The sequence below is a fragment of the Camelus ferus genome, chromosome 1 (genome assembly GCF_009834535.1).
Source record: "Camelus ferus isolate YT-003-E chromosome 1, BCGSAC_Cfer_1.0, whole genome shotgun sequence".
NCBI lineage: Eukaryota > Metazoa > Chordata > Mammalia > Artiodactyla > Camelidae > Camelus > Camelus ferus.
In genome coordinates, this window is record NC_045696.1 from 56,994,035 (window position 1) to 57,010,137 (window position 16,103).

At 33.2% G+C, this 16,103-nt stretch overlaps 1 protein-coding gene across 1 annotated transcript in view; it reads left to right on the forward strand.

Annotated features, from left to right (window-relative positions):
- Positions 1–16,103, forward strand: part of STXBP5L (syntaxin binding protein 5 like) — a 285,098-nt gene that overhangs the window by 100,498 nt on the left and 168,497 nt on the right. Inside the window, 1 exon segment of the mRNA XM_032480092.1 lies at positions 5,438–5,501. Coding sequence (XP_032335983.1) covers positions 5,438–5,501 — 64 coding nt within the window.

Below are 16,103 nucleotides of genomic sequence, written 5' to 3' on the forward strand. Positions count from 1 at the left end.
TTAATTGGAAAAACAGTTTTTCTTTAATAAATGTTTATGCTCTGTACATGTTAAGTCCTTAATAAGATACATTAGACTTGAGGCTGGCTCATTCTCTCTTACATATATGTGTATTCTAAGTTACATACTTGTTGGTCTCCAAAATTCCAACAGTCTATTTTCATGAAACTTGACTCTGGTCTTTACAATAAATCTACTGTTCACTATTCCCAATGTTTCAGTGTACATGTATGTTACTTGATAGGGAAGGTTGTTACTAGTTATATTCTTACAATATTCCTTTTGTATTATATCCTAACAGGTTTTTTTTTTAATTAATGATAAATCTTCCTCGTTAGATTAAGAACTACTCCAGGGTAGAATCCTTTGTTCATTGCTCTCTTTTTCTTCATATTTGGCTTATTTTGGTGCTTTCCACAGAGTGGCTACTAAGTGACTAACGGCATTATTGAAACTTAGTACGATAAATAGTTACACACTACTATGGACTTACAGCTTGCATTTATATGAGTTATTTTGCTCATATATATTTTAATATTCTGTAGGTATATTTTAAAAACCATCCTGTAGACAATTATGTGTCTCCAAAAAAGTTACTTTTTCAGCTATTTGGGAAAGGCTTTTTCCTCTTTAATCTTAGTTATATAAAATAATTAAATAGAGCTGAACTTAATACTTGTTTTCATAATATTCTTTTAGGATATTGATAAAGATACAAGTGAACCTTGTGATTTACTTTATTTGAGATGAAATTGTAGTGGTTTTATACAAATTTAATATTAGTACAAATAGTAATAGATTCATTATTTGTTTTCAGTTCAGTTGAATGCTGCTAAAGTCATTAAGAAGAGTTTATTATTTAAACAGATCAAAAATTTCACCACTCTTGCAGTGTTGTTTCTGTATTCATTTACTTAACAAGTCCTTTTCATAATTCAGATTAATACTACATGAACTATGGTTTATATGCTGTATGTATTTCCATAGTGCATACTTCATGATTTCAGGACTAATGAAGAGGTAAAAACGTATTTTTTTGAAAGACGGTAAAATTAGGAGATATTAAAGAAATAAAATAAGGCACTTTTATTTTTCATAATATGATCTTACACATGTGATTCAGAATGCATTCTACCACTTACATTAATCCAGTGTTTTATAGAGTTGTATGTGCCTCTGAAAATGACCTTGAAATATCCTTAAGAAATTACTAGTGGTCACTTTACCTCCTGACTATTTCTTGGTTTATTTATTTATAAAAGTGTGTTCCGTGGAAGTATAGTCCCATTGTGATAGATATAATTTTAAATGCCACTTCCAGTCTCCCAGAACAGTCTGTCTTTTAATTGCTTTCTAACTCTTGAGTACATTAGAAAATGAATGGCACTTATTAATATGTGTCAAGGATATGGGACAATAATAAAATATATATTTAATTAAGAAGAGTCATTTATTTTATAGAATTTTAAACAAAATTTAACAGTACATTTTTTAAGTATGACAGATGCAGAATAACCTTAGGAGATATTTGAGATTATTTCTATTTTAAGTTCTTGAAATACTTTTCAGTCAATGTTTGTTATTTTTTTACCTTGTTTCTATTTTTACTGAAGTTTCCTAATTGTAATTGTAGGCAATTCCCATAATTACAAAATAGTTCGTGTTCTTATAATGTATATATTGGTTATTTGGAAACTGGAAGCCAGTCTTTGTGATATTTGTAGAAATGGTGATGTTTATCAAATACCTTGTAAAACAGTAGTATAAAACAAAATTGACATTAAAAAATTTTTAATGGGAAAATATATTCCAGGTTATAGCACAGAAATAGCTATTTCTGCAAGGCAGCCCTAGCTTTTTAAAAAATGTAGCCTACTTTTTCTAGGTATGATTAAAACTTAGAATTTTAGAATTAAGTCATAAGTATACAACTAACAGTTTTCAAATATATTTATTAAGCACTTTGATATGATAGATCCTGAAAACAAGTATAAACTGGGAAGACAAGGTTTCTCTCCTCTCAGGGCTTCTAGTCTGATAAAGATGAGACTAAGCGAAAAGACAATTACAGTATATTGGAAATATAATGTGGCAATTCCATAAGAAGGATACCTAATACTAGACATGAGGTCTCAGAGAAGTATGAAGGAAGTTACATATATGAGATCTGAAGTGTGATTTTCATTTAGATGAGTGGTGAATTAGGGGATAGGGTTTTCCAGGAAGAGAGAATGGAAGGTTTAAAGGATAGAGTGTGAGAGTTTTGTTCCATGCACAGAAATTTTAAGTAATTTAGTTGGTTGGAAAAGCTAGCGGAAAGGATGGCAAGAGATAAAGCTGAGAAGATAATCAAGGTATTTAACATGAAAGCCCTTCAAGGTCAGTTTGAGCATTCAGACTTTATCTAAGGCCAGGAGGTCCCAGATTTGAGGGTGCTAAGCAAAGAATTGACTTGACCAAATTTAATTCAGGAAGTCTATTCTGAATGCAGGTATGGAGAAATGATTGAAAGGAGAAAAGACTATATTTTTGGTAAAAAATTACGATGGAATTAAGAGTGGAGATAAGCTGACATATTAAAGAAATACCTGGAAGATAGAAGAGGCAATACTTGGGTATTATGGGAAGTATAAGAATAATAGAGTATTACAAGTGACCCCAATGTGTTTGGCTGAGCAACTGTTTAGATAAGGTGCCATTTAGTGAAAGAATGCAGGAGATTGAGTAGGTGGGGAGTAAAATAATGAATTCAATATTAGGTATGTTGAGTTGTATGTGTTTTTAAGATACTCAAACGGAATTGGTATGGAAGAATGATAGAAAGTGGAAAATATAGATCTGAACCTAATGAAATCAGAATTTACATGGTCCTTGAAGCTATGAGAATATATGAGATTGCACATGAAGAGTGGATATAAAAGAGGCAGCAAATTTGTAGACAGTAAACCAATTTTGACTCATAGATATGTTTTGTTTGCCCATCAGAGTATTTAAATATGTTCTGAATTATTAGTTTCAAATATTTAAGAACTGATAGAGTAGAGATAAAATTTTAGATTTCCAGCTGTTCATGAAAAAAATCACTGATGAAACAATCCCAGTCCACTATTCATTCATGGCAGTCAGTAATCAACTGGAACTGACTAACAACTTTCCTTTTGTAGGTGTGTAATGTACTATCCAGTTTGGCACAGTTCTTACTCACCTATTGGAATTATTTGTTATACCTGCCTAGCTCTTGTGGGCTCTTGAATTCATGACCATATATAATAATCTAGATTGCAGTCTAGAACAGAATACAAAAGAATACCAGTATTAAGATATAGGAAGAGAAAGTCCACAAAGAAAACTATCAAGAAGCCATTGTAGTGACTGGGAAGAAGATAAATATATAGGGATATTAGAAGAATTATTGGACATTGTTTAGATGAATATTGTATGAATTTAAGTTCATTGATAATTCTATTTTAAGTAATTTTTATGGGATTTACAGAATCCATAGTCCCCAGTTGCTTTTTTATTTTTAAGTCAATTCCTAATGGCCATAAGTTTTGCAAGGAATGCTTGGTAGTTTTTGGAAGTTTAATGTTAGGGGAAAAGTCAGAAAAAATACATCACACTGTTAATGGACATATCCAGGCAGTGAAATAATATGAGAGATTTTTTTCCTCTTAACTTTTGTTATCTTCTAAGTTTCGGAGTTTTTTTATTTTTACAATGAAAATATTTCTATAGTCTGAAAAAGTTATTACAAATAACTGAAGTTTAATTCTAGATTATTTTCTGAGCTTGAGTGTTTTATGGAGTCTGATAAGCTAAATGGAAGAGTCTTGCATATAGTCTAACTAGTGTTTCTCAAAGTACATTTCAGTGATTCCCCTAATATGGCCAATGAAAAAGGATTCTATAGACTAATAATTTTGGAAAATATTGAGGATTTGCAATGATGATTTGCATATTATGACTCTAAGAAGTTCTGTAAAAGAAAAAATGTTTAACTGTTTAATTCAGGGTTTTCTAAACTTTTTTGATATTGAACACCCTTTATATGAAACACCTTATGTATTCACTAGTTTATCATGGAGTACACTTTGATATTTGTTCTTCCAGTCAAATCCAAGAGACAGTTAAGGATTTATGGTTTGTTGTACATCATTAGTTACAAAGAGATAATTGAAGGACATTCACCGTTTTTTATCAGAGGCATTTATAATGTAATAATGCACTGCATTTATATGTGAATGATACATTGTATATAAACATGGAAGAACTGCAAAAAAACTGTAAAATTTTAAAAAGCCTTGTTTACTTTTTCTTCTTGCACATGTCCTAGATTGCGAATAGTAACTTAATTTCTAATTATTCTGATGATTTACAAGTCATAATACATACTATTTATTGAGTACTATGTTTTGGCATTATGTTAGATGTTATAGGTATATTCTAATTCTCACACTTATTCAATGGGTTCTGTACTACTATCTCCATTTTTAAGTGAGAAAATTTAGGATAAATTCAGTGAAAAATATCTAATAAATCTATATTTATTTCTCTGAATTACTCTGCGTAGTCAGTATCTGGGGAACCTGGAGTTACTTAATTGTCACTTTTGTCTGATTCCAAAGAGTTTCTATAATTAAATCTTATTGCTTTATGCAGGATCTTTGATGGTTTTCATGCGTGCTTAAGAAATAAATTATAACTATGTCAATATACTTATGGTTAATCTGGCACAATTAAGTCATTGAAAGGTTGTGGAAAAATAATCAATAATAAATCTATGTCATATCATATTTAACCATGACATAATGATATTCAACAGTGATACTAGTTAAGGTAGGAAATATAAAAGAAACATGCCAGATATTAGAATAGAATAAATTTAAAGTTAGATAATTGAGATGTAACCAGTGAACTAGATTTTCCCAGTTGCTCTGTTTTCTGTAAGATGGCTATCGCTAGAGTCTCTTTGTAAATCAAAGGAGCCACTGTACTTCCCTTTTGACAGAGATTTCTTGTCAAAGCAAATTTTAAATTAGGGATATACTTTGCAGTTTGGTTGAAACAGGTTTGTAGCATCAGCCTTGTGGCTGTATAAGTTTTTTTATTTGTATGAGTAAAATTTTATTCTCAAATTTTCAGAGAACCAGATCTGGCAAAAAACATAAGTGTATAAGATAATGAAGAATCTCATTGTTATGTGGATCTATGTTATTAAACCTGATTCTTTTTTTTTTTTTAAACAGACCTACTATTAAGAGTTAGTAGGAGAAACAAAAGTAGTCTTGAAGGAAAACAACTAAAACCTTAAATCAATTTAAGCTAAACTCCAGAATATTGGGAGTGTATTCCATTATAATCTTAATTTCTTTGTTCCAGTCTTGTAATGGTAAGTTGTTTAATGTTTTTTAATTACTGTTTTGAATTGATTTAACAGATCCACAAAGACTCATCCAGGTCCAGTTGTACATTTAAGTGATAGCCCAAGAGATGAAGGGAAAGTGAGTATTACAATACCATTATTCTTGAATTTATTTTCTTTATTCTTGAATAAAGGTGTTTCTTACTGTTATTTTATACCTAACATCTAGCACAGTTCATAATATTCAGTATAATCTAAAAGTAAAAACGTTGAATGAATGAGCAAATAAATGAATGAGTGAATTATTTACACTAGTAATGGTCTCAGATTAAGTCATTAGTTTGACCTAAAGCTAAAGTAAATTTTCAATTCTAGAATTTTGAGGAAAGCATGTAACATATAGAACAACTTTAGTTTTAAAATATTCTATGCTTAAACTTAACAATATGATTATCAATATCTTTAGTCATTGACCCCTGCTATTCAGTAATGGTAATGATAAATAACAAATATTAAATAATCATAAATTAGCCAATCTTCATTTGATAATTAGGTAATAATGTAGAAAATGTTCACAGAATATAGAAATAATCCTTATTAATTTTGATTATTTATAATTTTCCTTTAATGATGAGGAAACAAAGTTGATAACATGAAAAGATCTAAAGTGTCACCTTCATTATAAATATTGTCTCTTCAAGCATGTAATTTTTGCTGAGTACTATATAAAATACCTGAATAAATTACTTAGTACAGATTTGGTTCTTTATTTTTAAATGATACAAACTGAATTAGCCTAATAAATATTGAACCTGAAAGACAAGTCCCCCCTATGTTAAGAAAAAGAACACTGAATTTCTTTAAATTGATCCATAAATATAGTGTGATTCCAATCAGGTGTCATTAGAATTTACTTTTTCTTTAGTTAAAGAATAGTTGATGTACATTGTTATATTAGTTTCAGGTGTGCAGTATAGTGATTCAGTATTTTTACAGATTGATTATACTCCACTGAAAGTTATTAAAAGATAATGGCTATAATTCTCTGTGCTATACAATATATTCTTGTTGCTTATCCATTTTGTACATAGTAGTTTGTATTCCTTAATCCCATGCCCCTAACTTGTCCCTCACTCTTCTCTCTTCCCTCTGGTAATCACTAGTTTATTTTCTGTATCTGTGAGTCTGTTTCTGTCTTGCTATATATATTCATTTGTATTATTTTTTAGATTCTACATATAAATGACATCATATAGTATTTGTCTTTATCTGAATAATTTGTCTAAGTGTAATATTCTCTAGGTTCATACACATTGCTGCAAATGGCAGAATTTTATTCCTTTTTATGGCTGAATAATATTCCATTATATTCCATTATATCTATCTACCTACCTACCTACCTACCTATCTATCTGTCTCACATCTTTTTTATCTCTTTATCTGTTTGTGGGCATAGGGGTTGCTTCCGTATCTTGGCTATTGTAAATAGTGCTGCTATGAACATTGGGGTATATATGTCTTTTTGAATTATATTTTTCTCTAGATATATGCCCAGGAGGGGGATTGCTGGATTGTATAGCAAGTCTATTTTTAGTTTTTTGAGGAATCCTCATACCATCCTCCATAGTGCCTGCCCAATTTACATTTCTACCAACAGTGTAGGAGGATTCCTTTTTATCCACACCCTGTCCAGCATTTATCATTTGTGGACTTTTTAATTTTGGCCATTCTGACTGGTGTGAAGTGCTATCTCATTGTAGTTTTTTGATGGCCATTCTGATGGGTGTGAGGTGATACCTCATTGTAGTTTTGATTTGCATTTCTCTAACAATTGGTGATGTTGAGCATTTTTTCATGTGCTTGTTGGCCATCTGGATGTCTTCTTTGGAGAAATGTCTATTTAGGTCTTCCTAATCCATTTTTGGATTGGGTTGCTTGTTTTCTTGATATTAATCTGTATGAGCTGTTTGTATATTTTGGAAATTAGTCCCTTGTTGGTCGCATCATTTGCAAATATTTTCTCTCACTCTGTAGGTTGTCTTTTTGTTTTGTTGAAGGTATCCTTAGCTGTGCAAGAGCTTTTAAGTTTAATTAGATCCCATTTGTTTCTGTGAAAAAATGTTTCTGTGATTTATGTCAAAGAACGTTCTGCCTATGTTTTCCTCTAGGAGTTTTATAGTATCTGGTCTTATTACATTTAAGTCTTTAATCCATTTTGAGTTTATTTTTGTATATGGTGTTAGAGAATGTTCTAATTTCAGTCTTTTACCGGTAGCTGTCCAATTTCCCTCAGCACCACTTATGGAAGAGATTGTCTTTTTTCCATTGTGTATTCTTGCCTCCTTTGTCATAGATTAATTGACCATAAATGTGTGGGTTTCTTTCTAGACTTTCTATCCTGTTCCATTGATCTCTGTGTCTGGTTTTTTGCCACTACCACACTGTTTTGATTACTGTAGCTTTGTAGTATAGTCTGAAGTCAGGATCATGATTCCCCCAGCTCTGTTCTCCTTTTTCAAAACTATTTTGGCTATTTGGGGTCTTTTGTGTTTCCATACAAATTTTAACATTTTTTTTGTTCCAGCTCTGTGAAAAATGTCATTGGTAATTCGATAGGGATTGCACTGAATCTGCATATTGCCTTGGGTAGTATGGCCATTTTAACAACATTGATTCTTCAAATCCAAGAGCATGGTATAGCTTTCCATCTGCTTATGTCGTCTTCAATTTCTTTCATCAGTGTCTTACAGTTTTTGGAGTATAGATCCTTTGCTTCCTTGGGTAAATTTATTCCTAGGTATTTTATTCTTTTTGATGTGATGGTAAATGAAATTATTTCCTTAATTTCTTTTTCTGCTATTTCATTGTTAGTGTATAGATATGCAGCTGATTTCTATACATTAATTTTGTATCCTGCAACTTTACCAAATTCATTGATGAGCTCTAGTAGTTTTCTGGTTGCTTATTTAGGGTTTTCTATGTATAATATCCTGTCATCAGTGAACAATGACAGTTTTACTTCTTTTCCAATTTGGATTCCCTTTACTTCTTTTTCTTCTCTGATTGCTGTGGCTAGGACTTCTAAAACTATGTTGTATAAATGTGGTGAGAGTGGGCATACTTGTCTTGTTCCTGATCTTAGAGGAAATGCTTTTAGATTTTCACCATTAAATATGATGTTAGCTGTGGGTTTGTCATATATGGCCTTTATTATGTTGAGATATGTTCCATCTATGCCCATTTTCTGGAGAGTTTTCATCATAAATGGGTGTTGAATTTTATCACAAGTTTTTTTTTTCCTGCATTTATTGAGATGATCATATGGTTTTTATTCTTCAGTTTGTTAATGTGGTGTATCACATTGATTTGCAGGTATTGAAAAATCCTTGCATCCCTGGGATAAGTCCCACTTGATCATGGCTTATGATCCTTTTAATGCATTGTTGGATTCAGTTTGCTAGTTTTTTGTTGAGGATTTTTGCATTTATATTCATAAGTGATACTGGCCTGTAATTTTCTTTTTTTGTGATGTCTTTGTCTGGTTTTGGTATCAGGGTGTTGGTGACCTCATAGAATGAGTTCGAAAGTATTCCTTCCTCCGCAATTTTTTGGAATAGCTTCAGAAGGATAGATGTTAACTCTTCTCTAAATGTTTGGTAGAATTCGCCTGTGATGCCATCTGGTCCTGGACTTCTGTTTGTTGGGAGTTTTAAACTTAATGATTCAATTTCAGATCTGTTCATATTTTCTATTTCTTTCTGACTCATTCTTGGCAATTTGTACCTTTCTAAGTAATTTTCCATTTCTTCTAGGTTGTCTTTTTGTTGGCATTATTTGCTTATAGTAACCTCTTATGATCCCTTGTATTTCTGTGGTGTCAGTTGTGACTTCTACTTTTTCACTTCTGATTTTATTAATTTGGGCCCTTTCTCTTTTTTTCTTGATGAGTCTGACTAAGGCTTATCAATTTTGTTTATCTTTTCAAAGAACCAGCTTTTAGTTTCATTGATCTTTTGTTTTTTCAGTATCTGTTTCATTTATTTTTGCTCTGGTCTTTATGATTTCTTTTCTTCCACTAACTTTGGGTTTTGTTTGTTCTTTCTCTAGCTGCTTTAGGTGTAAGTTTAGGTTGTTTGAGATTTTTCTTATTTCCTGAGGTAGGCTTGTATTGTTATAAACTTTCCTCTTAGAACTGCTTTTGCTGCATCCCAGAGGTTTTAGATCATTGTGTGTGTGTGTTTTTTTAAAATTTTTCTCAATGTATTTTTGATTTTCTCTTATTTCTTCAGTGATCTGTTGGTTGTTTAGTAGCATTTTGTTTAGCCTCCACATGTTTGCAGTTTTTGCATTTTTTTTCTTTTAGTTGATTTCTAACCTCATATCATTGTGGTCAGAAAATATTCTTGGTACAATTTCAATTTTCTTAAATTTACTGAGGCTTGCTTTGTGGGCCAGCATGTGGTCGATTCTTGAGAATGTTCCATGTGCACTTGAGAAGAATGTGTATTCTGTTGCTGTTGGATGTAATGCTCTATAGAAATCAATTAAGTCCATCTGGTCTAATGTGTCATTTAGGGCCTGTATTTCCTTTTTGGTTTTCTGTCTGGATGATCAGTCCATTGATGTAAGTGGGCTGTTAAGGTCCCCCACTATTATTGTGTTATTGTCAATTTCTCCTTTTATGTCTACTAACAGTTGCCTTATATACTGAAGTGCTCCTATGTTGGGTACATATATATTTACAATTGTTATGTCTTCTTCTTGGATTGATCCCATGAGCATTATGTAGTATCCTTTGTCCTTTGTAACAGTCTTTATTTTAAAATATATTTTGTCTGATGGAAGTATTGCTACTCCAGCTTTCTTTTGGTTTCCATTTGCATGGATTTTTTTTTTCCATCCCTTCACTGTCAGCCTGCATGTCTCTAAATCTGAAGTGGGTCTCTTGTAGACAGCATATATATGGTTCTGTTTTTGTATCCATTCAGCCAGTCTGTGTCTTTTGGTTGGAGCATTTAATCTATTTACCTTAAAGATAATTATCAATTCATATGTCCTTATTGCCATTTTGTTAATTGTTTTGGGTTTATTTTGTAGGGTTTTTTTCTTCCCTCTTTCTTCTTTTTGTTCTCTTTTCTTGTGGTTTGATGACTATAGAAATTCCTTTAACATTTTTGTAAAGCTGGTTTGGTGGTGCTGAATTGTTTTAGTTTTTGTTTATCTGTGATGGTTTTCATTTCTCCATCAAATCTGAACAAGAGTCTTGTTGGATAGAGTATTCTTCGTTGTAAATTTTCCCTTTCATCACTTTAAATATACCATGCCAGTCCCTTCTGGCCTGTAGAGTTTCTGCTGGAAAATCAGCTAATAACCTTATGGGAGTTCCCTTGTATGTTATTTGTTTCCTTTCTCTTGCTGATTTTAATAATTTCTCCTTATTCTTAATTTTTGTCAATTTGATTACTATGTGCCTTGGTGTATTCCTCTTTGGGTTGATCCTGTGTGGAACTCTCTGCACTTTCTGGACTTGGGTGACTGTTTCCTCTCCCAAGTTAGGGAAATTTTTGTCTGTTTTCTCTTAAAATATTTTCTCAGTTCCTTTCTCTCTCTCTTCTCTTTCTGGGACCCCTATACTGCAAATATCAGTGTGCTTCGTATTGTCCTAGAGTTCTCTTAAACTATCCTCATTTCTTTTCATTCTTTTTTCTTTTTTCTGTTCCTTGTAGTGATTTTCACTAATTTATCTTCTAGCTCACTGATCCGTTCTTCTGCCTCATTTAGTCTATTCTTGGTTCCTTCTTGTCTGTTATTCATATCAATAATTGTATTCTTCAACTCTGGTCATTCTTCATATTTTCTAATTCTTGGCTAAAAATTTCCCTCTTTGTATCTATACTCCTCCTGTGTTCTCTGAACATCTTCACCATCATTGCTCTAAACTGTTTCTTGGATAGATTGCCTATCTCCTCATCACTTATTTCTTCTTCTGCGATTTTAACTTGTGCCTTGGCCTGGAAGATATTCCTCTGCCACCTCACATTGTCTAACTTTCTGTTTGTATTTTTAGGTAGGTTACTTATGCTTCTCACCTTTGGAGAAGTGGACCTCTACTGGACACATCCTATGTGTCCTAGCAGTACACTCCTCTCTTGGCATCCAAGGCCAAGATCCAGCCAGTCCCTGGGTGGAGTCTGGCCTACTGGTGGATTCCTTCCACAAACCTTATTGGGGTTGGTGTTTTCTTATTTCTGGTATCTGCCCCTATGTGGCTGAGGCTGGACCAGAGGCTTATGCAGATTTCCTGGCAGGAGGAGTACCTGCCCACTGCTGGGTGGTGCTTGGTCCTGGTCCTTTGGTGCGTAAGGCTATGGCTAGGGGCATGATTAGAGGAGGCTGTGGACTCTGGAAGTCTGTTGATGGGTGGGGCTTTGTTCCCACCCTGTATGTTGTGTGGCCTGAGGCTTCCCAGCACTTAAGTCTACAAGGTGTTGGGTGGGGCTAGGTCTTGGTACTAAGGATCCAAGCAAGATATCAGCTTCCAGGAAGATATTCATGTAGATGAATACTCCCTGAATGTCCACCACCAGCTTTTATGTCCCCAGGGTGAGCCACAGCTACCTCCTACCTCCCCAGGAGACCTTCCAAAACCAGCAGGCAGGTCTGGCCTAGTTTCCTATGAAGTCACTACCTCTGCCCTTGGACCTGGTGAGTGCAAAATTCTGTGTGTGCTTCCCGAGAGTGAAGTTTCTGCTTCCACCAGTCCTGTGGGACTCCTGGAGTTAAGCCCTCCTTGCCTTCAGAATCAGATATTCTGGAGACTTTTCCTAGTGCTGGAACCCTGGTCTGGGAAACCTGATGTGGGGCTCAAAACTCTCACTCCTGTGGAAGGGCCTCTGCAACTTAATTATTCTTCAGCTTATGAATTGCCCACCTAGGGGATTTGGGGCCCAAATATATTGTGAGCACAGCCATCCTACCATCCTGCTGAAGTTCCCTCTTTATGTTTCCAGTTGAAAAGGATCTTTTTTATTAGATGCCAGTCTTTTAATTTTTGACGGTTGTTTAGTAATCATTTGTGGTTTTGTTGTAGTCTTGAGGAGAAATAAGCTCATGGTCCTCCTACTCCACCATCTTGACCAGAACTTTCATTCCTTTTTTACGGCTGAGAAATATTCCTGTGTGTGTGTGTGTGTGTGTGTGTGTGTGTGTGTGTGTGTACACCACATTTTCTTTATCCATTTATCTGCTTGAAGGACACCTAGGTTGCTTCATATCTTGGCTATGGTATATAACACTGCAATGAACATTGGGGTGCATATATCTTTGTGATTTAGTGTTTTTATTTTTCTCAGATAAGTACCCAGACATAGAATTGCTGGATCATATGGTAGTTCAATTTTTAATTTTTTCAGGAACCTCTATACTGTTTTCCATAGTGGCTGTACCAATGTATATTCCCACCAAAAGTGCACAAGAGTTTCCTTTTCTTTATATCCTCACCAACACTTGTTAGTTATTTGTCTTTTTGATGGTAGCCATTTTGACAAATATGAGGTTATATTTCATTGTGGTTTTGATTTACATTTCCCTGATGGTTAGTGATGCTGTGCATCTTTTCATGTGCCTGTTGACAATCTCTATGTCTTCTTCGGAAAAAATGCCATTTTTAATGGAATAGTTTGCTATTTTGACATTGAATAGTGTGAGTTCTTTACATATTTTGGGCATTAACCCCTTGTCAGTTGCATCATTTGCAAATATTTTCTCCCATTCCATAAGTTGTCTTTTCATTTTGGTGATGGTTTCCTTTGCTGTGCAAACATTTTTAATTTGATGTGGTTTCATGTGCTTATTTTTGCTTTTGTTGTTCTTGCCTGAGGAAGCAGATCCAAAAAAAAAATTTCTAGGACTGATTACAAAGAGCATACTACCTATGTTTTCTTTCAGGAGTTTTGTGGTTTCAGGTCTTACATTTAAGTCTTTTGTTCATTTAAAGTCTATTTTTGTATATGTTGTGAGAAAATGGTCTAGTTTCATTTACATGTAGCTGTCCAGTTTTCCCACAGCTACTTACATGAAGAAACTGTCTTTTCCCCATTGTATATTCTTGCCTTCTTTGCCTTTGATTAATTGACCATATATGCATGAATTTATTTCTGGGCTTTCTATTTTGTTTCATAGATCTATGTATCTGTTTTTGTGCAGTGTTATACTGTTTTGATTGCTTCAGCTTTCTAGTATAGTTTGAAGTCAGAGAGTGTGAAACATCCAGCTTTGTTCTCCTTTCTCAAGCTGGCTATGTTTTTGTGGCTTCATTCAAATTTTAGGATTTTTTTTTAGTTCTGTGCATATTGCATGGATATTTTGATAAGGATTGCATTGACTATGTAGATTGCTTTGGGTAGTATAGACTTTTTAACAATTCATTAATTCTTCCAGTCCATGAACATGGAATATCTTTATGATTTTATGTTGTCTTCAGTTTTGTTTTGTTTTTTAATCAATGTCATACAGTTTTCAGAGTATAGGCCTTTCGCCTCCTTCGTTAAATTTGTTCCTAAGTGTTTTATTCTTTTTGATGCAGTTTTAAATGGGATTGTTTTCTTGCTTTCTCTTTTTGATAGTTCACTTTTAATGTACAGAAATGCAGATTTATGTATATTAATTTTGTTTAAATCATTTATTAGTTCCAATAGTTTTGGGTGGAGTTTTTAGGATTTTTTATAGAAAGTATCATGTCATCTGCAAATAGTGACAGTTTTACTTCTTCCCTTCCAACCTGGATGATATTTCTTTTTCTTCTATGATTGCTGTGGCTAGGACTTCCAATACTCTTTTGAATAAGAGTGGGCATTCTTGTCTTGTTCCTAATCTTAGAGGAAAAGCTTTCAGCTTTTCACCATTGAGTATGATATTAGCTGTGGTTTTGTCACAAATGCCTCTATTATGTTGAGATATATTCCCTGTATATTGACTTTGAGGAGAGTTTTTATCATCATGTATATTGAATTTTTCAAATGATTTTTCTGCACCTATTGTGCAGATCTTGTGATTTTTACCCTTCATTTTGTGTATGTGGTGTATCACAGTGATTTGCAGATACTGTACCAAACTTACATCCTTGGAATAAATCATATTTGGTCATGGCATATGATCCTTTTTGTATATTATTGAATCTTGTTTGCTAATATTTTGTTTAGGTTTTTTGCATCTATATTTATCAGATTTATTGGCCTATAATTTCCTTTTTTATAATGTCCTTGTCTGGCTCTGTTTTCACTATAGTGCTGGCCTCAAAGAATGATTTTGGTAGTGTTCCCTTCTCTTCAGTTTTTTGGAAGATTTTGAGAAGGATAGGTATTATGGTTCTTTAAATGTTGGGTAGAGTTCCCCTATGAAGCCATCTGATTCTGGACTTTTGTTTGTTGGGAATTTTTTAGTTACTAAGTTTCATTGCTAGTAATTGGTCTGTTCATATTTTCTATTTTTTCCTGATTTAGTGTTGGGATGTTGTACATTTCTAGGAGTTTGTCCATTTCTTCTAGGTTGTCCAGTTTGATTACAAATGTTTGTAGTATTCTCTTATGATTATATTTCTGTGATATCTTTTATAACTTATTGTTCATTTTTTATTGTATTTATTTGGTCCCTCTTTTTTCTTCAAGAGTCTGGCTAAAGGTTATCAATTTTCTTTATCTTTTAAAAAACAAATTGTTAGTTTCATTGACTTTTTTTCTATTTTTTGTCTCTATTCATTTCTCCCCTGATCTTTATTACTTCCTTACTTCTACTAACTTTGGACTTTGTTTTCTTTTTGTAATTACTTTGGGTTTCTAGTTAGGTTGTTTGATATTTTTCTTGTTTATTGAAGTAAGCCTGTGCTACTATAAATTTCCGTCTTAGAAGTGCATTTGCTACATACCATAGCTTTTGAAAAGTTGTGTTTCTGTTTATATTCAGCTCGGGTTGGGGAGGCTATAGCTCAAGCAGTAGAGCATGCTTAACATGTTCAATCCCCAGTACCTCCTCCCAAGAATAAATAAATAAACCTAATTACCTCCCCCAAAACAAACAAACAAAAAAGAAGAAGAAGGAGAAGAAAGAAGAAGAAAGAAGAACGAAGAAGAAAGAAGAAGAAGAAGAAAGAAGAAAGATGATACCCCATACCCCGTATCATTGATGCAGTTCAACCCAGACATAACAGGTTGAGGGCCATGCTGCACATCCAGCCACCTTCTCTACTGAAACCTTCATTCATCTCAAGATATTTTTTATTTTCTCTTTGATTTCTTCTTTGACTCACTGGGTTTTTTTTTTAGCAGCATGTTGATTAGTCTTCATCTGTTTGTATCTTTTCCACCTTTCATCCTGTAATTGATACCTAGTTTCATATCAACTTGGTCACAAAAGATACTTGATATGATTTTACTCTTCTTAAATTTATTGGGATTTGTTTTGTGGCCTAGGATGTGATCTATCCTGGAGAATGTTACAGTTGAAAAGTACGTGTATTCTATAGTTTTGGGATGGAATGCTCTGTAGATATCTATTAAGTCCAACTGCTTAAAGTATCATTGAAGGCCAGTGTTTTCTTATTGATTTTCTGCCTGGATGATTTTTTCATTGTTGTAAATGGGGTATTAAAATCCTCTGCTTACACTTTATTGCTGTCAATTTCTCCTTTTATGTCTGTTAATATTTGATTCATATATTTCGTTGTTCCTATGTTAGGTGCATATAT